Here is a 23,976-nt window from a genome sequence, read left to right on the forward strand (position 1 = left end):
TTATTTCTTTGAGATAATTGTATGTTTATGATAAACAAAAATGCTACTCCGTACTAGATAATTTTTACTCTTATTTTTTAAACTTTGGGCTTCCTATCTTTCTTGTCAAGAATACCTTAGTGACCAATAATTGTCAAGCCCACCACATAAAAAATTAACATCCTTTTGTACTTCCACTAATTTACTCGTATTTATTATTATTGATAAGAGACGATTAACCTATCATTCATTCATTTGGTGAATATATAATTGAGTACTCCGTATTTTTTAAAATATAATAAAACGAGTTACTTGCTAATGTAGCAAAGCTTATGTAATCGAAAATAGTAGCGTGTTTGATGTCCGATATATAATGCAAGAGTGAAGCCACATACGCAAGTTGGATTGTTCATTGTTGTAGAATCTGGGAACAATTTCGTTTTAGTTTAACAGATCTTAATTCTTACTAGCCTTCCTCTGCCTTTATAAAATATTAGACATTGTACAATTTGTCCATAACTTAGGTTATACTTCAAACTAATCAATTGCTTTTAAGAATTGATAATCATATTTTTATAATATATTTAGCTTTCTATAGTATTATAATAATGCTAATATTAAGCTGAGAATTTAAGACAAACTAGATTGGTGTTATTATATTATATGTTTGGTAAAATTTTGTATTTTTCCAACTTCTTATATTTTAAGGTTAAAACTATATGATTTCTCACTCTGAAATAAATAGGAAATGTCTTTATTTAAATTTACGCTATAAAAGTCTCTATAGTGAATTTAATGGCTATGTTTTGGAATGTGCATGAGAGGTCTAAAACCCCCTAAATACAATTTAAAAAATTGAGATATACAAGTTGGCAAAATCAGTAAAAGATTAGAGTGGAGTTGAGCAATTAAAAACTTAGGTGGTGCTCAATTGGGCCTTTTTGGAATGGATTAGAAATTTAGAATGGTGTAGAAGCTTTTCTAATGCTTGATTGGGCATTCTTTGCCATGCAACGACCTCATACTAGTAGTGTACTAGTGTCTATATTTCAAATCCTATTTCTATAATCTAATACCTATATTACCTTGATCTTAAGATTCTAAATTCATACCATCATAAATGATAAGCTCGTGTGTGTATATATATATGGGTTTTTTTTGACAATTACCACCTATAATTATTGTAATTGCTAAAACAGTAACAATTGTAGGTGATAATTGTTAAAATTTCCTATATATATAGCAAGAACACGTAAATTTACTGACCATTTAAAGTAAAAAAAAAAAAAAAAAAAAGGGTTCTCAATCTATACCACGGTACCCTGAAAATTTGATATGGGTACGACCGTACGATAATGCTCAATCTATTCCTTTCCAATCCAGTTTGTTTAACCAAATTATCCCTTAAGGAATTGAATTTGGTGTTAAGATTTGGCTACCAGAAAGCTTGGGGATACAACTTCCTAGAATTTGTTTTTTATGCATGCGTTGATTGCTAGATTGAATTGAAGCTTCTTCATTCTTTAAACAATTATGTTGTCAACTAACCCTTGTCTTTAAACTCTTTGGTGTCATGCATTTGTGAGTATGCAACAAAAGTCTTTTTCTGCCCCCTTTGTTTGCGCCCCTCAGCCTTATAAAATGTTTAACTCTCTCTTCCTTTTTAATGGAGTTGGACACTTATATGTGTTAGAGATACATGTGTCAAAAGCACACCCGACCCGACCCGGTTCGATCCGAAACCGACCCGAAAAATATCCAATTCAAATTTGGACTTGCATGGACATAATAATTTAGTATAACTCAACTTTAAAAATTTACCCGACCCGACCTTATCAGACCCGATCCAGTTATCCGAACTGACACCCCTAGTTAGAGAGAGTTCACTTCACAAATCCATCCCAAAACCATATGACAATAGGAGGAGTAGCCCCTTAGCATTATAAAGTGTTTAACTCTCTATTCCTTTCTCAATGTGGGATACTTATATGTGTTATTTGATAGGATATAGTTCAACAATTAAAAATTTTATAAGTCAATAATTCTTATTATTATTATTGATATATATCGTGGTCAAAATGGAATGAACACTTGAAAAAAATAATAAAAAAACAAACCAAAGGTATTATTAATGAGTTTGTCTCACCAGTCACCAATCTAGAAATGCATTTATACTAGGAAAAAATAGTTAAAAAAAAAAAAGGAATGCTAATTAGGTCATTTTTTTTTTGTTTGTTTAGAGAGCCACAAGGACGAGTGATGAAAATCAAGGTCAAATTTATATTATACTTATTATTACTTGTATTTTTTTTCCTTGTACTGATGCTTTACCTTTTTGAATTCTTATGGAGCTTCGACTTTGCAACCTGTATCTTGTTATGTCATAACTCATAAGTCTTTGAATTTTAGTTAAACTTATTTTAGTTGTAATTGAACTTGGTTAGCCCTTAATTTTTTTTTGAATTTTACTTATAACTGAGATAAGAGGGGAATGTAATAACGCATTGAGATACCTTTCTAAGCTCATCAAAATTATTCTCAAAGCCTAAAACCCTTTTGTGAACTTTAACCATTCTTTTTTTTTTTTTTTTTTTTTTTTTTTTTTTTGAGAAATCTACCTTTTGTATTTTCTTTTTTGATGCACAGTTGGAATCTTGTTCTTTCATATACTGTAATGGATCTGGTCCCCCTCACTTGTTTGATAATACCAAAACAATCTACGAGCTTAATACTATATATGAAGATTTGGCTTTTTCAATGTTAATTCTCGAGGTTACTAAATAAATTATTAGTATAAAGTGTAATTATCAAGGTAATGGTGACAATAATAGAAATATTGATTCTAGGAGAACCTTTTCTTTATTGTGTGATAGCCTGATAGGGCTCCGCCTTTCTCAATAAGCGGGTTAGCAATAGCTTACTATGCATGTATATATGATAAGCTAATGGTCTGTTCTCATTGATTGAACTAAACTGAACTTATTAGAGCTGAATTGAACTGAACTGAATTGAAATATATATTTTATAAGAGAAGGAAATTAGGAGCTGAACTAAACTGAACTGAACTTATTAGAGCAGAGCTGAACTGAACTGAACTTATTAGAGCTGAACTGAACTGAAGTGAACTGAAAATAATCGTATGAGAACAGGCCCTAACTATATATATGCTCATCTCATGTATGTATGGAAATCTACTCCCTATTTTTTTATTTTAGTGACGCATTTAACTTCAATACAAAATTTTACAAGAATTATATAGATTGTTTAAAATATTGTGATAGTGAGATTTATTGAAGAGTTAAAATTAAAAATACTGTAAAACAGTGATAGTTAATTAAAAAAATAAATGATGTGGAAAGAGATGCATAGTAAAAAAAAAAAAAAATGTAGAGTAATTGAGTGAGGAACATGGAGCTAAGCAAAAAAAATAAATTAAAACATAGGAGGAGGATCAATGAAGGAAAATGATAAATGAAAAATAGTAGAAATTTCCCGGAAATTTTATGTAGAAGTACCCTAAAGATATGTCATTTGTGAACAAATACCTTTTTTTTTTTTTTTTTTTTTTAACTACCCAGAAGTTAAGAAAAGTTTGGGTAGCACTACCCATTAACGTTTTCCGTCCAAAAAACCGTTAATGGGGCCTACTTTTTCACTTTTTCCACTTAATTAATTCCCCTAATTACCTTCTCTCTCCTTCCTACTTAACTTCCCCTAAACCTTAGAAATCAAAACCCCCAAATTTAGACATCTTACCAATTACAATGGCCAACTAGACATATTACCAATTATAATGGCCAATTAGTAATTAAAATGCAATTGAATTCAATGTCAAAGTCAAAATAACCGAAACCTAAAACTCAATTGAACCCCTAAACCCTAGAAATCAAAACCCCCAAATTTATTTGAACCCATAAACCCTAATCTGAATCACTAATTTACACCTAATTATGTTAATTACGTTCAATTAAAACTTGTAAACAAATACAATAAACAATGAATTAAAAGGAAAGTGCTAAACATTATTTGAATAATTGAGAATTTGTGTTCAATTGATTGAGTAAGTTCTCTTGGATTTTTTGAGTGAAAATAGAGGGGAATTTAATTAGGGAGGAGAGAGAAGATAATTAGGGGAGTTAATTAAGTGGAAAAAGTGAAAAAAGTGGGCCCAATAACGTCTTAGTTGGACGGAAAACGTTAATAAATAGTGCTACCCAAACGTTTGTAACTTCTGGGTAGTTCTAACAAAAAAAAAATGGGTAGTTGTTCACAAATGACCTTATATTTAGGGTAGTTCTAGACAAAATTTCCAAATTTCCCACACTTATTATTATTTGCTTAACAACTGTTTGGGTCATTTTACTTTGGGTTAGTTTGAGTCAATTAATTCGGGTTGAAATTAATTCAGATCACTTTATATTGATGTTGTTTTTGTTTCGATTAGTTATACAGGCCCTTAATCTTAATTACTAGGTTAAGATCTCATTGGTCAAATTACATGATTGGTAATGGATTTGAATTTGCTTTCTTTGACATTGTTTTTACGTACGTTAACTTAATCTGACAAGACCATACAACATTTATTCTCATGAGGTTAAATCATGTAATCAACCAAATTACTCATGAGTTATGTTCTTCGAGATCGAGTCAACATCCTGCTTATTTTTGCATTTTCTTCAAGTAAAGATACGTGTTTATACTCTATAGATTGAGTTGACTGAGCCAATTAAGCAAGTAGCAATTAGCAAGGTAGAGGAATATGTTAGGTGTTTGAATTGATAGATTATTAATAATTGGATTGTTTTTATTCAAGCATTCAAGAATTATGATCTAATTGGAGTTTGATTTCATTAGTAGTTTGAATTGGCTCCTCAGCAACTGGTCTTGGACGTACTTTTGGTTGTATCATGGTATAGGGTTACCTTTTGAGATGTTTTAACTCTTCATAGTTTTTATGCGAGGTACTTGAATTAAAACCTTTTATTACTTCGTATTTAAATATTGGAGAAGTAGGTTGTTAGGGATTTTTTTTTGTATGAAAAATGAACATATATACCTTATAGATTATTTAATTCAACTACACAAGTCAACTCTTTAGATAGAAGATAAGGTAAGAGAATTTTCATCACAAACACAATTATACTGCCGATATTCGTATTATAACCCGAGACGATGATAAGATCTTGTCCAATTTAGGGGCTATTTCATATCGTTAGGAGTACTATTAAATTCCTTAGGTTATTAATTTTTATTTTTTGAAAAAAAATTACATTATTACCCTCAAAATCAATATTTAAAAACTTCATCTCGCCGCCTGTAGAGTGTAGACATGTAGTTAACGGCCTTAACGCATAGTCATTCACCCTTGTAAATGTTATTTAAATTTGTTATTTGCATGATATTTTTCACATGTATTACAAGTAGAACTTGTGACGTTAAACTCACAAGTTGAATTTTCTTCCATTACTACTAAAGTTGCTTGGTAGGGACTCTAGGGAGTAGCGGCTCAGCAGCCGAGTGTGGTGTAGTCTGTAGTTGATGGAATAAGCATATTACTGTAAAAGAGTACATAGTGCACGAGGCCTGCATTGACATCAGAGACATAGAGCATAGAGGTGTGCCTGTGTTTGTGGAATTGTGGGGTTTAAACTTTAAAGCGCGCAAGACGTAAAGGTCTACATGTTTTTCTGTGGACTGTAGTACCCTAACTTAAAGCCCAGAATTATAAATATGCTCGCTATTACGAGTAGCTTTTACTTTTGAGGCGTTGAATATTTCTACTTTATCTATTGCTTTTTAGCAATTTTTAGTACTTTATTTTAGGTTTGTCAACACAATGTAGGCAATATAACATTACAGAGTGCTCCTTATTAAGGCGTTAAAGATATACGGAGTACTATACTCAGTAGTCAGTAACACAATTTAAATGATTAAAATTGTTTGACAAACACATTAAATAATAATGTGATATATTTATAAAGTTGAGGAGTTTCTCCTGTTATTGCCAATTAGTTTTAGTATGGAAGCTGCTAAGCCTTATTTGTGGACCAAACTTTTATTCTCTTTGTTCGGATTTCCCAGGTCCATTTGATGTTAATTTTGACTTTTGAGTATTATGTCAAAATAAGGTGCTAATTTTATTTTTATTTTTTTTATTTTTATTTTTTATTTTTTATTTTTATTTTATTTTTTTTTAAAATAACAAAATAAGATGCTAATTTGAGATTATTCTTTTTAGCTTGAATTATCAACCTGCAATGTCTATAGATCATATGTAAAAATACAACTTAGTAATGATATGACTCTTTTATTAATAAATTAAATTAAATTTTAATAAGTGAAACTAAGATATTAGTACTCAAATACGATATGCTAACGTTGGTACAATTCAAATAAGTTGTTTATTTTAAGCATGACACATAAACACCAAACAATTCTTCTTTGGAATAACGTCAAGCTTGAAATTTGTAATATGTGGTCAAGTGAGCTATTTTAACATGCACAGTCACATACCATCCAAAATTCAAAATATTCTTTTTTTTGTCAATACCTATTAGTAAAGGAAATGGCCTTTTCAATTTCTTAACCAACCTTAATAATTTGAAGTTCACATTTCCAACTCGATCTCAAAACCACACACTTCGCTGTAGATGCTTGGCCACATTGAGATTGTGGTAGACAACAAATCACATTTGTGATTCTTCCTATAATATGTCAATTATCGGAGTATTAAATTAGATAACCTTGCTTGGCTCGTGTATTAAAAATCGGAAGATGCATGTCAATACGCTTTGATGTTACTCTAGTAAAAAAAATGTTTAAATATTAACTATGATATATATGTTCACTTTTGAAGCGTTGTTGAAAAATAAAACAAAATACATATGTTCACTTTTTAGTTGACGTGTTCAATTAGAAACGAGTCGAAAAAGTGTATAGATAAGTCACTTGGTGGTAAAAGAATCTACTTCGTATATAAAAAACTTATTAAGTGTAAGTTTTTATTGAACTTAAATTATTTTTATTTATGGAACTTAATTTACTTTATTTGATACTTGTAAAAATTTTAGGCCCATCATCTTTCCATCGCCTAATTTTTGCCGAACTGAAATTATTTTTATTGAACGGTGTTATAAAATAGGGAGAAACATGAGAGATTGAGAGAGAATTAATGGGTGTATCTTTATTCCATATGATGGGGTATATATACATATAATATAATTAGGGTTTACTTGGATAACAATAAACCCTAGATCTAGAATATTCTGGATGATACAAGAGGATAATCCATCTTATATTTCATAACAAACGGTAATTATTGTTGTTGAACTTAAATTAATTTTAGTGAATTGAAATTATTTTTTATTGAACTATAATTATTTTTATTGAACTTAATTTAATTTTAATAAACTGAAATTATTTTTACTATTTTAATTTTATTGATTAAATCTTATTTTAACTAATTTTTTTTATTATATTTATTCTTTAAAATTACTAATTTTTATTAAACTAAACTAATTTTTATTGAATTAAAATTATTTTTAGGAAATTTTGTATAGAACTATCTTAAACATAGGGTCATTTGTGAATAACTACCCATTTTTTTATTTGTTTAGAACTACCTACAAGTTTGAAAACGTTTGGGTAGCACTATCCACTAATATTTTTCGTCCAATTAAGACGGTAGTGGAGCCCATTTTTTTTCACTTTTGCCACCCAATTAACTCCTGCAATTTATTTAAAGGTTTTAATTTACCTTAATTAACCTAATTGGGGTTTTAATTAGGATTCATTTAGGTTCATGAGTTTAGTATTATTTGGGGATTTTGATTTCTAAGGTTTGGGGGTTTAATTGAATTCGGGTTTTTGCTTATTTTAGCATTAATTGACCATTGTAATTGACAAAAGTGAAAAATTAGGCTAAAGTAACGTTTTAATTGGACGGAAAACGTTACTGAATAGTACTACCTAAACATTTCCAAACTTATGGGTAGTTCTAAACAAATAAAAAAAAATGGGTATTTGTTCACAAATGACCCAATCTTTAGGGTAATTTTATACAAAATTTCTTTATTTTCACTAGATAGTATTAATTTTAGTATTTTTAGGTGAAAAACAAAAAAAATAAAATAAAAAATTTGAAACCATTTATGTCAACCTCAACTAAGTGGGACAAGGAGTACACAAATCAAGAAAAATTAAATTAAGCTTAGCTAATACGGAGTAAAGCTTACAAATATAGAAAACCATTTTAAAAATCAAATGTAGTGTACATTAGTTTTCAAATTCCAATTAATCAATTTACTTAAACTCTTGCATTCTCATTAAAATAACCCCAAATCAAATCAAAACAATTTATTAGTCATTAGACACCCTGATTATTACAGTATTATAAACTCAATCATTCTTCCCCTTTTCTCTGTCCACCCCACATAACTCAGAAACCAGCAGAAATTAACAGAGAAATTGTACAGCAAGTAGGAGTTTTCACCAGCATAGAAACATCAATTTTTCAGCCAATTAAAAAGGTATACTTCAATTTTCTGCAACATTTACTTCTTTATTTTATTATTCTCACAAATTAGTACGAGGAAATATTAAATCGACAATACCAATTTATAACACCCTAGAATATAATAACGTACATGTAGTCTACTTCCGAATATGTAATTATTTACTACGGATATACATTTGGTTGTAACTACCATTTCCAAACCTTACCCACTTCGCTTCGTCAGCCATTTCCAGCACCTTCAGATCTTCTCCCTCACGCTATTTCTCACTCCTCTGTTTTTATATATCCCCGCAAAATTAGTGAGAATGTCACAAAATTAACACTAACCCATTTCAATTAACCACCTTAATCACATTTCCCGCCGCCTCTTTTCCTCCATTTCCATCGCCTTTAGATCTTCTCTTCTTACTACACATTTTCTCTCTCCTCCTCTGTTTGTTATAAGCACAAAAAAATTCCCAAAAAAACTCAAAAAAAAAAAACCAAAATCAACCCACAAAAATCATGCCGGAAAACACCCAATTTCCGCCGTCAAACGGCGTTCAGATCCGCCAGTTACGGCGTTTACCTGACTTTCTTAATAGCGTGAATCTCAAGTATGTTAAACTTGGGTATCACTATTTAGTGACTCACTTAATTACTCTTTGTTTAATCCCATTAATGGCGGTTGTATTAATCGAAGTTTCCCAGATGAAATACGACGACGTTTACCAGCTTTGGCTTCACCTTAAGTATAATCTTCTTAGTGTTATTACTTGTTGTACTGTTATTGTATTCGGGTCCACGGTTTATTTTATGACCCGACCCAGATCCGTTTACTTGGTGGATTTCTCACTGTATCATCCACCAAGTCAGTTGAGGGTTACTTATAAGGATTTCGTCGAACATTCCCGGTTAACCGGGGATTTCAACGATTCGTCTCTTGAATTTCAAAGGAAGATTCTAGAACGTTCAGGGTTAGGAGAAGAAACAGTGGTTCCTATAGCAATGCACTCGATCCCCCCGCGCCCCTCTATGCAGGCGGCGCGGGAGGAAGCCGAGCAGGTCATGTTTGGCGCATTGGACAATCTTTTTGCTCAAACGGGCGTTAAGGTTAAGGACATTGGTGTACTTGTTGTAAACTGTAGCTTGTTTAATCCGACACCGTCTTTGTCCGCTATGATAGTGAACAAGTATAAGTTACGTGGTAATATTAAGAGTATTAATCTTGGAGGAATGGGGTGTTCTGCAGGAGTTATCGCTATTGATCTTGCGAAAGATTTGTTGCAAGTGCATAGGAATACTTATGCTGTTGTAGTTAGTACTGAGAATATTACACAAAACTGGTATTTTGGGAATAAGAAAGCAATGCTTATTCCTAATTGCTTGTTTCGTGTTGGGGGTGCGGCGGTTTTGTTGTCTAATAAGCCTAGGGACAAAAGCCGAGCCAAGTACCGCCTTGTTCATACTGTCCGAACTCATCGTGGGGCGGATGATAAGGCGTTTAAGTGTGTGTATCAAGAACAAGATGAGATTGGTAAGACCGGAGTTTCGCTTTCTAAGGACTTGATGGCTATAGCCGGGGATGCACTTAAGACTAATATTACTACACTTGGTCCGCTTGTGCTACCTATAAGTGAACAATTGTTGTTCTTTTTTACCCTTGTTGCTAGGAAGTTTTTTAATGTGAAGATTAAGCCGTATATTCCCGACTTCAAGCTTGCATTTGAGCATTTTTGTATCCATGCCGGAGGAAGGGCTGTGATCGATGAGCTTGAGAAGAACCTGCAGCTGAGCCCGGTCCACGTTGAAGCGTCTAGGATGACGCTTCATAGGTTCGGGAACACGTCTTCGAGCTCGATTTGGTACGAGCTTGGGTACATTGAGGCTAAGGGGAGGATGAGGAAAGGTCATAGAGTATGGCAAATAGCATTTGGGTCTGGATTTAAGTGTAATAGTGCGGTTTGGCAAGCGATGAGGAATGTTAAGCCGTCACCTAAAAGTCCTTGGTTGGATTGTATTGAGAGGTATCCTGTTGAGATTCATAGTTAATTATAGTATTAATTCATGTGCACCAATATAAAGTTGAAAAAAAAAGTGAGACAATGTTCTTGTTAGATAACTTATAATCTTTATTTATTTTTATTAGTATTGTATTCCTTAGTGATTTCTATGTTGTAGAAAATAGAAAGGGTGGATGTTGGTGTATATTTTGTGAAATGTCAACTTGCCAACTTATCATCGTGCGCTTAATGTTGATGTTCTAATCACTTACTCCGTCTTATGTACTTGTCTTATTTGATCCACTCATACATAATACGGAGTACTTCGTATAAGAACAGTTAAATGACATCAGTCAAATGCAATATATGTGGTATCAAATTATTAGAGTTAAGGTAAAATACAATCTCTGAACTTTGGTATTTATAGCATTTTAGTCTCTCAACTTTTAAGTGAAGCAAAATGGTTCCTGAACCGCCAATGACTTACTTTTCAAGTATAAATTAGCTGACTAAGCATAGTTTAGGGACCTTAGTGCACATGTGGCAATAAATTTAACAATTTTAAAAGCAAAGTTTGGAGACCTTCGGATGATGAATTGGCTTTAATTAAATTAGAAATGAAAGTTTAGGAATCTATAGGGTGAGGTGGCTAATGCAACTATTATTGGCCAAAGTTTAGGACCTATAGGGACACATGACGCTCCTATATAAGAGTGATTATAAGTTTTAACCTATAAGTGTAATTTAGGCCCTGTTCTCTTCACCTTAAAAAAATAATATTAAGTAAAAATAATTCCAGTTCAGTAAAAATAAGTTCAGTTCAGTAAAATTAATTTTAGTTTAGTAAAAAAATTTCAGTTCAGTAAAAACAAGTTCAGTTTAGTAAAATTCAGTTTTCTTAAAGAAGAATTATAATAGAAAATCAGTAAAAATAATTTCAATTCAGCAAAAATAATTTCAATTCAGTAAAATTAATTTAAGTTCAGTAAAAATAATTTAAGTTCAGCAAATATAATTTTGTTTCAAATATATAAAAATAATTTCAGTTCAGCAAAAATAAGGTGAAAAGAACGGGGCCTTAGTTTAATTAATTCAATTTGATTTCAACAAAATAATCAAATTAATTTTAGCAAAAATTATTAACTTTATAAAAATATATAAGCGAGAGATATTTTAAGTGTGAAATTCATGGTCACAATCCACTTTCTCTCACTAAAATATGTTAAGAAATCTTGCTAAAATCTTGCTATAATACGAATTTTCTTTGTGAAAGAAAAATTCCTTCTTAGTTCTTACTTATTTAGTTAAATATATTTAGTTAATAATCTAGGGCAATTATTATTTTCTCTTCGAAATTAACACAAGAAAAAACAAAAAAAGAAACACTAAAAAATGTCACACAAAATAACCAAAAATATTGAAAATCAGTTAGAACATAAACACATAGAATAATAATAATAAAAAAAAACCTTGAAAGTTGACACACAAAACCCAAAAAAACCCTTTTAGAAAGTAAACGCATGAAAATAAATTGTCAGTTTGAAAAAAAAGTGGGATGGTATTATTTTTTATTCTAGTTTTCAATCTTTTCATATTTCTATTTAGTTTTATATTACAGAGTTTGGATTTTGTCTTACTCACTCACTTTGAAAACACGTTACTTTTTTGGTTTAATTATTTTTATTTAAATTTTTTTTTGGTATGTCAAATATTAAGGGGTAAGGACTTAGGATTTGAGGATGTGTGGTTAATGAGTTTAGTTGATTGAGATATATTATAAAAAATTTGATTACGAAGGGCCTTTTCACATTTACTGAACTAAAGTGAACTGATTGGAGCTGAATTGAATATTTCATGAGAGAAGGACATTAGGAGCTGAACTGAACTGAAATTAAGTTGAAGTAAATTGATTGGAGCTTAACTGAATTGAAATTAAGCTATAAAAAATATAAAATATATCATGATTATCAAATTTTATTAGCAATTTTTAATTCTTGTCAACTCACTTTATAGATATTTAATTGGTAAAAAAAAAAAAAAAAAAAAACCCACTTTATAAATCCCTAAGCTTTAGTTTATATTCAATTAATTAATTGACTTGTGATCTAACAAGTCCCTAAACTTTTGTTTGAAAAAAAAAAAATAGAAATAAATGACACATCATATTGAATGGTCCCTAAACTTTGCTTAGTTGGTTTGGAAGTCCCTAACTTTGTTGACTAAGCTTTTCCTCCACTAGAAAGAATGAGGCTTGGGTAGTTGAGGGACCATTTTGCCTCATTTATAAGTTAAGGGACTAAAATACTATAAATACCAAAGTTCAGGAATTGTATTTTACCTTAACTCCAAATTATTGTCATTTTTAAAATCTTAGAAGTCTAAATTTCACCTTTTGTGGAATAATTCATTCTATTGAGCTAGAAATATACAGCTAATTCTTAAATTGCTATTGTTTGTGAAATGAATAAGTGATTGTTGATGTAGCTGCACATATTATAAACTCGTTCATCTGTGCAAGGAGCTGTGTAATTTGTGTTGGTCTCATCTCCCATAGAATTTAAGCTAGTGGAACAAGAAAATTTTTCTAAGTTCCAATAATCTGGGGCTGGGATTTGTTAAGTTAGGTGAAAGAGGATCATGGGCCCTCATGGCTCTGAATTGTTCAACGCTTAGGAAACTTCCTTCTTCACCTAATCACCAGCCAAAAAAATATGAAATGGGGAATTTTTTGTAAGGATAGTTTTAATCTTAGTCTTGTACTCTCTATTTAAGAATCACTTCTTTGGTTTTTTCAAAAAAAAAAAAAAAAAAGAAAAAAGAATCACATCTTCGGTAACTTGTATACTCTCGTGGATTAGAATTGGAATCAAACTTTTTTTTTTTTGTTTGATGAGAATTGGAATCAAACTTAATAATAACTTAGGGTCTGTTCTCTTCAGATTATTTTCAGTTCAGTTCGGTTTAGTTCAGTTCTTAATTTCCTTCTCTAAAAAAATATGCAGTTCGATTCCAATAAGTTAAGTTAAGTTCAGCTCAGTTCAGTCAATCAGAACAAGCCCTTAATAAGTCTTGTATAAAACGGGCTTACGTTAATTTTTATTATGCAACGGTCAATTTAAAGGTAATTTAACAATTTGGTTACTATTTTGTTGGGCTTGGACGCTTGGTATATGACTTTTTAAACCATCTTTCTTGAAGTTCAGGCCTTTAGGTTATTTCCCCTCTCTTATGGCTCTGACCAACAACTATCTAATTATATTGGGCCATTAGCGTATTTCTGTAGTTTAGTACACTTCGTCCATGATTTAGAGTTGTTACCAATCTTAAAATTCAGTCAAATTAGACAAATTTTGGAAAAAAATTGTAGACCGGAGATGTATTTGGCCACAGCCTTGAACATGATTCCCTTATAGTTAAATTATTTTTCGTGATTAAATTGATTAACATTGATAGAAACATTTACATCAAATAATTAAGGAGACATTTATGTTTTAAGGAACACACCCAGTACAAATATAGTGTATATCATTCTTATCTAAAGATACAAGTATTCAACAACAAAGCTTTACTTAAAAAAATCATTTGAAATGTCTAAACATTCCAACAATACAGTACAGTAGGGAATAAAAAAACTTAGACATATCACATAAACTTAATCAATTCAAATAAAGAAACCGTGCAACTTCAAAACACATGTAATAACGAAAGTAAAACACAACAAAACATTTAGATGAGTTTGACGAAAAGCTTTTTGCCTATTGATTTGTGTAAAATAAGAAAACAGACTCTTCACAGAGGCATCAAAGTTAGAAGTTTAAGAACATTAACAGGTATAAGGTGAGTTTTACATACCAATAAGGCAATATTCTATATTCTACGGTGAGGAGGACTTTCTAACATACGATTCTTTTTCTTAGAACGAACAAACTATATAGTACATACTATTAGCTACAGAGATCGATGTATAACAAAATACAAGTTAATATCATCGCGATCATGTTAAATGTTTAGCCATAATCTTATTCTGATTTTGCAACCACAATTGTTGTTGTTGCATTATGTTTTGTTGATCAAAAGATTCACTCATTTTTTGTGGATCGATAGCACTTGTAGCAGTCGGAAATGACCCGAATGGATCATTCTCATGAATCTCATCCCATAGATTACTTTGTTGATGCTGATCCCTTTCCAGACTCGTGGCCCGGAATGTGGGGGTTGCTAGAAGCTTAGGACATGAGGAAGAGAAGTAATCATCACTACCAACTTGACCGAAAGGAACAATTGCATTCATAGCATTTGCACTTCCATCCCGTGAATCTGTAGGAAAAGGTTGTGGTACTGTTGTACTACTATACCCGCTAAAACAATCGAAGTTTTCCGAAAAGACGGATGAATTTGTACTTAGATTACTCCCATACCTAGCATGATGTATTGTTGGTTTACCTATACTGGCATTCACATTGTGAAATGAAACCGAAAAGGGTGATGAACTGAAATCAGTACTCGCGAACCTAGCGTGATAAGTTGTGGGTACATGATTGGCTTGGTTATAAGTAGGAGGCATCCCAGCAGTATTAGCTTGGCCGAAGTTATCTATAACAGATGTCGAAAGACTTCGATTGTGCTCACCGTGTCCACCGTGATTTACAAGCGATATGTTGGTGCTGGAACTGAAATTACTGCTTCTACCAGGGTCATCGAACAAGTCTAGTTGTTGATGATTGTTTTCAGTGTTGACATTGCCAAGTTCGGGATGAAAAGTTAATGGTAAACTTACATAACCAAAACTTCCCAACTCGTTGATGGGCTCGCTATTTTGAGCTCCGAAGGGAAGGTTTAAATCAACTGAATCCTGTAAGAATGGGTTATAGGTGTGCTCGTCGGGCAGGGGAGTAAACGATGAGGTACTAGGACCATTGAAATCGCTGAAAAAATCCACCTCGAACCCATTGTTATTACTTGCAACACAACTATCAATGTTGTCATTATTATTAGTAGTTTCTGTAGAAGGCTGATTTGTTGTTGTTTCAAATAAAACTAACTCCCAACCTTGTCCTGACTCTTCTGAGGGCGAAGTTAGTCCTTCATTGTTAGACTCCTCGACGACTTGCTGTTGTAGATCGGTGGGCGGAGATGGATCGTCTAATGATAAAAGATCCAACACCGCGTTGATCCCTCGATGATCAATTGGTTCAGATCTTACTGAAGTAGTGTCATTTGTACTATAGGATTCTTCAAGTTGTGGTGGCTTCTCCCTACCAGGATCCGAATACCTCTCGGGGCTAAACCCGTGATCCCCACCTATAAGGTCCTCGAGGGAGGTGCATTGGGACTCACCATACTCGGACCTCCTCACGGAGTCAGACTCCGAGTTTGGGCTAAGTGAGGGGAGGTAGTGTCCACTTCCTCCAGGTGTTCTACGACCGTTAGTCCCAGGGAAAGAAGACTGGTCCTTAAGGAACTCTTGTAAGGTTTCTACCAATTCTTCGGATATTGTTTGGACACTTGGGTACTCTGATGTTCTACCGATTCCTATGCTCTTGCACAAGTCGTAGAAGGTGGCAAGTTCGCCGAATTGCTTAGAGGCTTTAACACAAGTTTGGAATGCACTCACACAATTGTTGTACTGTAAATGGAAGAAACTGTCTAGTAGTAAGGCTAGACCATCGGATATGTCCCGGTATAGGTCGAATGTTTCCTGGACTATTGCGTAGAGGGAGGTTTGCACCACCTGGTTGGTTCGAGCTGCACCTGTGGGTTGGGTGGCGATTGCACGGTCTAGTAGCTTCTGCCAGTGTAAGATCCTGAGTAATTTTAAACACCAATGTATAACATGAGAATATTGAGATAGTTTGAATTAATTTGGTACTTGCTTATTGCATAAACTGGCTTACACTAGGCTATTTTATGTGTTTGTCAGTTTGTCAACGAATTTCAAGTGAGAACAAATATACTTCTCCAATCTCAAATTAATTTACTGTATAACGCAACGCAACACAACCCAATATTAACTCTGTCGAGACAGAACCTATATCCACAACTTTTTTACTTGTAAAAAAAAATTACAGAGTAATTACTCTAAACTAAATTAAAATTAATTCAGAAAATATTGCTAATTAATTTCTCAATAGTGATTTCACGGAAATTTATAAACATTAGCTACCTACAGTATTTATTTTTATTTTTATCAGTAATGATATTTGCCCAAAACATAATACTCCGTATCCAATATTATGGAAATTTAAGATGAGATCTAATACTACTATTTCAAATTGATCTTGCAGGCAAATTTATGCTCCAAATTATATATTTTTTGAATAGAAAACATTAGAGGACTATAGGAGGACAATATCACAAGATTATGCATGTTTAATTGTATTAGGTTTCTGCAAAATTGTAATTCTTAAATATAAAAATCTAAAATTTTCTTTTCAGATTTTTATTTTTAGAGACGGAATAATGGAATACCTGTCAAGGAGCACACTAGGCTTCATGTCACGGACAATAGGTTCATTATTCCTCGAGTAACCCTTGCTACGGCCAGATTGTTGGTACGATTTTCGCCGTTGAAGCTTGCCCGTGAGGAAGCAATCGAGACGCTCATCAAGGTAGAGGGCGAAGGTGCGGACGAAGGCGGTGAAATCCCAAGGGCAAGAAGTAGAGGAGTCATCACGGAAAGAGTTGAGATTAAGGATCTTGTACCCTCGTTTCATGGCATGGAGGATCTCCTTAGGAAAATGTGGGTCCCCATCTTGGAAGACCCGAAGGACTATCATTAGTGATTTCAACGCCACGACCCAATTTCGAGTCCTACCTATGCGGCGTCCTAGTGCTCTTGCACAGGACCCCGCATAAGTTCTATTTGAGGACACGATTCGAAGGATATCTGTGATGTATCTCTCATCCACTGGTATCTCATCGTGAGTTGTAGCCTTCAAAATTGCCACTTCGAGGGTTGAGGACTCTGCTCCCCCAACCTTCGCCAGGCTTATGCTCGTTTGATCCTTCATGGCCGCGATTGCCTTTCTCAATTTGCTCGGCATTGTGGTTAGTTGTGGTGGTGGTTTCAATAGAGAAAAAACAAAAGGTTATTAGTCTTGTTATAAAAGAAAACCTCTAGGAGAATTTCCCCAAATTATTATTGTTGATTGAATAAATTACATAAAATTGCGATGATTGTAACAAGTTTGTGAGAAATTTTTTTGTTTTTTTTTGGATGATTGAAATTTGAGGAAGAGAGAGAAAATTTTGAAGATGTGATGGAATTGAGAGGGTAAAGAATAGGGTGGAAATTTTGGATGGTGGAGGGAAAAGGAAAAGGAGGGAAAGTTAGTGGGAGGCCATTCATGAGACACACAATGCAATTTTAAAGTTGACTCATTTTATTAGTCCCTTAAAACGTGAGAAACACTAAAAATAAAATAGTACACATATTATATGTACGAAAGGTTAAATAACATCAATAGGGATTAAATTTTCCATTCTAAATTAATACTCGTATATTTTGTAGGAAATAAATGTAAAATGGCCAGCACATACCCATCATTTTCCAGAGATAAATAATACGAACTTAAGAAGTATAAGGAATGTAGTAAAACGACTTGATGAGGTGGTATATTGGACCTCCACTCCTACTAATATAAGCCCTTGTTAGATAATGCCTTTTTTGTGCACGTAGACAATACTAATTTCTTAGTTGTCCCCATGATCATGATATATATATCCAGCAAAATCCGGGATTGATACGATTATGATTATATATTGAGCTCCAAATCATAGGACAATAATAGCAAATGTTGTATGACTTTTAGATAAAGTTGTTTTCTTAAAAAAAAAATATCATAAATTGGGTGCAACTTTACATCAAAATGATTTAGTTTTACCCCAAGATATATATTTTCAAATGACAAAACAAGAACCGAGATAAGTGTACATGTAGCGAATACACAGTAAAGAACATCACCTTAATTTATACTTCGTATGTGATTCACTATAACTTTATGCGCTATCCACATAAGGGGTTGTGTTAGTTTATCAAATTTTTTTTAAGGAGTTGAAAATACAAGTGTAGATTAACTCAAATCTAATGCTCAAAGAACAACCTCTAAACTTTATTTTTCTTTCCCTCTCTTATCCAGTTATCCCTTAAAGCATGTAGAGCTGTAGGAAAAATAACTAATTTTCTTCTCTATAATACCTCTATTTTTACTCAAATGCAATTCAATTCAATAATATAAATTACCTCTTACCTCCCCTTCCAAATCCCATAATTTTTTTTTTAATCTTTAAGAATATTTTGTATGAAAATTCATGAATCTTTTGGATATATAGTTTAATACCTATTCCATAACTATTATGAATTAGGAAGAAGAAGAAAGTGGCATCCAAACAAAATCTCCGTTGTAATCGAGGTAATTAGTAGGGTGATTATAATACTTACATGTATTTGCCTGGCCTAATGATCTATCTTGGGCGTGAAAATATCAAATGTTAGAGATAGAGCAATGTCAAAGTATAATTTGAACATTGTTTAATTGATTTTGAGAAATGAAAAATATTTTTATCGACTACATTTTTTAAAAATTTCATTCTTAATTAGAAATTGTGCTTCCGTGTTTCCAAATACATACACTAGCTCTTTGTTATCTATATCACTGGTTATGTGAAGGTAATGGAAATAATCTTGATTGAATATATATTGAAAACATTTCAATCAAACTTGATGAATTCCTAATTTTATTCTCATAAGTAGTAGAAAATTTTCATATCCTATTCCTTATTAATTCTGTATTTTTTTTATATAAAAAATGATGTCAATATTTTAGTAAATAGAGACAATGTAGGAAATTCATGAAGAGGCCACCAAGGACTTCGTTTTCTTATTTACTCCCTCTGTCCCTAAATTACATTCTTATTTCTAGCATTTATTCCTCACATAATAGAAGAAAGTAGGAATGTAATTTAGGGACGGAGGGGGTATTGAATAAAGATATAATGTGTCTTATAAGTGTCTATCCAGTAGACATCCCATTTATTAATTATGGAGTTTAATTTCGGATAAAATATCATTAACTGTATGAAAATAGAATACAACTTGAAATCTAGCGTTGTAGTATAGAGAGGTTCAAAAACTGGACCGGATCAAACCAGGTTAGTTGAAGAGAATTGCTCCATGCTCCAAGTCTGAGAGAATTTGATTTTCTAGTCCTTAGTTTGGTCCAAAACCCTTAATAAAAACAAAAGGTCTTGGATCAAGACCGACTTTTTGTTTAAAATTATGCATAAAACCTCTATAATGTTTTAAAACATTAATATTATGAGCTATGAAGTATTTTCTACATAGTTCTAGGCATTCATAAAATCAAAATGCATTCAACATTTTTTTTCAAATAGTATCATATGGAGTAAAGTTTTTATTGAGTAAAATATAGAAAATGTTCTTAAATCGGTCTAATTGATTCGCGTTGGGTTTTGAATCAGTCTTATAGATCCAAGATCTGAACTTAAAATAGCACAACTAGTCTGACATTTGAATTTAAATTTTTGATCATGTACCGACGATGAACAACCCTAATTGAAAGTATTATTGCGTGAAAAAACTAGCTAGAAAGATAATGAAAATTGTATTGTTCATTGGCTTGGCTGAACAAAGAAATTCTTGCAATCTCGCAGTGTTGTAGACGTGTAGTATGTAAAAAAGCATTCAAATCGACGAGAAAGAAAGTGAAATGGTGAACATAGTGAATTGCTACATGTCCTTGCTACACAAGACAATGAAGTTAGCAGGAATGCGACCCAAAAAGTTGGAGATAGAGCCAGGAACAACCATTCATTTTTGGGTTAACACGAAGAAGAAAAAGAATAAGAAACCTCTTGTTCTTATCCATGGTTTCGCCGGCAATGGCCTAATAACATGGAGTTTCCAAATCTTAGCCCTAAGAAAAAAGTATGACCTTTATATACCTGACCTTTTTTTCTTTGGTGGATCCTATACAACAGCCAAAAGTACCGAGGTAACTCCAAGATTTCACGCGGATTATTTTTCAAAAGGGCTAAGGAAGTTGGGTGTTGAAGAGAAGTGTGTGGTAATAGGGTTTAGTTATGGTGGGTTTGTTGCGTTCCAAATGGCTGAACATCACCCTGACCTGGTGTACTCGATCGTGGCAATCGGCACGGTTTCGGCTTTGTCCGAGTCCCTTAGCCGTAAGTGTTCGGAACAGGTCGGAGGTCGTTCTTGGTCGGAGTATTTGGTCCCACAATCTGCTGAAGATGTCAAGGTTCTTTTTGATATTTCTTTTTATAGATTGCCTCGGATGCCTAAATTCTGCTATAAACACTGGCTTGAGGTACTTGATTAATCTACCTCTCTAGTTTTTTTAATTGTTGCACTTTAACCATGCTTGTCGAGACACGACTTTGACCATTAATTTATCTAATTATATGTAAGTTAAATTATTATAGGAAAATTGATACTCCCTCCGTTTGAGTATTAAAGTGAAAAAAACATTACCTTGGCTCAATTGAGAGGAAAAAAAAATTTCCATTCAATTAAAAAAATATGCACATGCTAGCATGCATCATTCTCATATAAAAAAGTTCTTCACCGTGAACAGTAGTGAAGCCAGGATTTGAACAATGGTAGGCACCGAAACACTTTTCTCAAGGTCTTAATTATTTTTTTTTACAAAATCAAGACACACTCATGTACCGCAATAAGACATTAAGCGATAAAAAAGAAATTAAAAAAAAAAGGAAATTAAGCAAAGAAAATGAATGTTAGCTACATACTGCAATAGGACATTAAGTGGAAAAAAAAAAGAAATTTTTCGAAAAAAATAAGGACATTAAGTAAAAAAAAAGAGGGAAAAAAATAAATGTTGGGTTAGGGATTGGAACCCTTGATCTTAGGTAGACAAGTTAATGTTCCAACCACTAAGCTATTAGTAGGTTTGAATATATAATTATAAATTTTTTTTATGAAATATTTGAATAGTTTAATACACTTTGTATTCTATTTAAATAACTTTTAATTAACTTTTTTTTTTAAAAAAAAAAGAAAAATCTGATAGGGTACGTGCCCTACTAAGACACAGATTATATATATATATATATATATATATATATATATAATCAGTTTAATAATCATGCATGTCTCAAAATATAAAAATATAATTAATATATTGATGTAAATTGTGATGATGCCAGAGCATGTATGACAATAGGAAGGAGAAAGTTGGTTTATTAGAGGCTGTTTTGATCAAAGATGAAGATGTTCCTAACCATCAATTTCAGCAGGTCTGTAACAGTGTTGTGATCAAAGATGGAGTCCTAGCCTGTATAATACTTTTATTTCAATTCATGACTAAACACCAATCTTAACTAATTGGCAAAATTCTCATTTTTATTATTAATTATCCAAGCAAGATTTCCAAATCCAATATTTTAGTTAATTTGTGCAAAACGATCAATAGTACAGTAGCGACTAATTAATTTTAATGTACTCTTTTATTTCCTATTTCCCTTCTAGAAAATTTACCTACTATGGGGCACTGAAGACAGAGTTTTCAACTTGGAAGTGGGAATTGCACTAAAAGAGTATGATCCTTTTGAGCCTTTTTTTTACACATGAATATAATATACGTATGTACTTATTACTTTACTAGTCACCTTGGTCCATAATTATGATGCTATATATCTGAATGTATAGTGTATTAGTGTGACAACTAAATTTGAATATGCTAAGAGATAATAACACTGAATTACTTATGCCTTACTTATTAATGATGCAGGAAATTGGGAGGCACGACTGAATTGCAAATTATAACGAATGCAGGTCACCTAGTTCAATTGGAAAGGCCGTGCGCCTTCAACAAATGCCTCAAAAATATGCTGGACTTCTTGGCTATTGACAAGAGATTGACAACGTAACAAACTTGCTTCATAGTTTTGAAGCTTAATTTGTCTTAATTGCTCCCTCAAATTTATTTATTTATTTTTATTATCTTCTTTTTTTACTCTATTATATTCCCTATAAGATATGGTGTTAGAAATAATCTTGTCTTTAACTGCCATGAATGAATAATTACGACGGAATCTCCTGTCATGAGCTTTGTCATGAAAGAGAGTTGTCCTATTTGACCCCGTTATGACCCACCTTCGTCGTAACTTTATCAATTCACCTGTTGTTGTTATGAACAAAATTTAAGTTTATCATATTTCGCTATTTAAGTTTATCATATTTCGCTATTTATAATATCAGCAAAAAAAAAAAGAAAAAAAAAATTGTCAATACTTGTACCAACAAATTCAGTTCTAATTAAAGTCAATTACTCCCTTCGCCTTTGTGGGCAATTTTCACGGGAATTAATAAACATAAATAAGAAGTACCAGTAGTAGAAGTACATTAAAAAGATAAATTTACATTGGGTATGCAAAAAAGTAGAGAGAGAAAGGAATAAAAGTACATCGAAAAACAAAATTTACATTGATAATTTAAATTGGCACAAATATTGTTGAAAATTGGAGTGATTTTTGGTAAAATATTAATACTAATGGTACTTGAAAAAAGCAAATGATACTATTATTTTGAGAATTAAAATTGGGCATAAGGGACTATCAATAAAGGACGGAGGGACCGAGGGAGTATTACTTTTAATACCATCAAGTATTTGAATAATTGAATTTATACCAATGAGGCAGGGTAAAATCTAGCATTATTAACTGACAGGTTCCCACTGCCCAAAAGTACCAAAAGTAGAACAGGGCAAAGTAAAATCCAGTTTTAATCGATGAAATTCAAGGGAAATTTCTTGTTTCTGATAGAGGCGTTTTTGTGAATAAATTAATAACCTTCTCTTTTATTTATTTATTTATTTTATTATTTTATTATTATGGGTTCCACAATTGAATAAAGTTGTTGGTTTATTTACGAAAATATCATGTGAGAAACAAATTTTGTTTCTCGTTATAAGAAAGTGGGGCATCCTCAAAATTCAAAGCTAAATCTCAACTAGTTAAAATTATTTGCATAACTATTGTGGTATCAAAATTCTGAAACAAATCAATCTGACTTATACAATTAACTAAGTAGGCCAATCTTTAGCAGAATTCAAAACAAAGAATGTAAAGCAACCAATCATCAGTAAATCAAACTTATCATACAATCCATTAGCATATCGATCATATTGTTTTAATCCCACCGTTTCAATATAAATGCTCCACTTTGACTTTTAAGCTTTAACCACTTATTCCATTGACCTATATTTAAATCTTTATACAAAAGATTATAGATTTATAGTTACTCCAGAGTATATTGTAGTTATGTAGTTATAATAGTCTCAATAATGTATATTTTTGGTTTGTAATGACAAATGTACCTGTCAAAATAGGACATTTATTTTGAAACAGGCTTAGTAGGCTCGTATTAGCTGAGTAAGAGAGGGTGAAAGATAATGGAATGTATCCTCAATGACACCAAAACAATAGCAGCAAGTCAGCAAC

General features: G+C 32.2%; 1 protein-coding gene and 2 pseudogenes across 1 annotated transcript; 2 read left to right on the plus strand and 1 right to left on the minus strand.

The window, feature by feature from the left end:
* The first annotated feature begins 8,870 nt into the window (after window positions 1-8,870).
* LOC145588140 (3-ketoacyl-CoA synthase 4 pseudogene) lies at window positions 8,871-10,738 on the plus strand (annotated as a pseudogene).
* A 3,732-nt stretch (window positions 10,739-14,470) lies between these two features.
* LOC145589111 (clathrin coat assembly protein AP180 pseudogene) lies at window positions 14,471-17,527 on the minus strand (annotated as a pseudogene).
* Window positions 17,528-20,204: 2,677 nt separating this feature from the next.
* On the plus strand, window positions 20,205-22,105 carry LOC145589112 (uncharacterized). The gene is made up of 3 exons (XM_081645675.1): window positions 20,205-20,822; window positions 21,682-21,771; window positions 22,004-22,105. The coding sequence occupies exons 1-3, from the start codon at window positions 20,205-20,207 to the stop codon at window positions 22,103-22,105; spliced, it is 810 nt and encodes a 269-aa protein (XP_081501801.1).
* The last annotated feature ends 1,871 nt before the right edge of the window (window positions 22,106-23,976 follow it).

The sequence above is a fragment of the Chenopodium album genome, chromosome 17 (genome assembly GCF_948465745.1).
Source record: "Chenopodium album chromosome 17, dcCheAlbu1.1, whole genome shotgun sequence".
NCBI classification, from domain to species: domain Eukaryota; kingdom Viridiplantae; phylum Streptophyta; class Magnoliopsida; order Caryophyllales; family Amaranthaceae; genus Chenopodium; species Chenopodium album.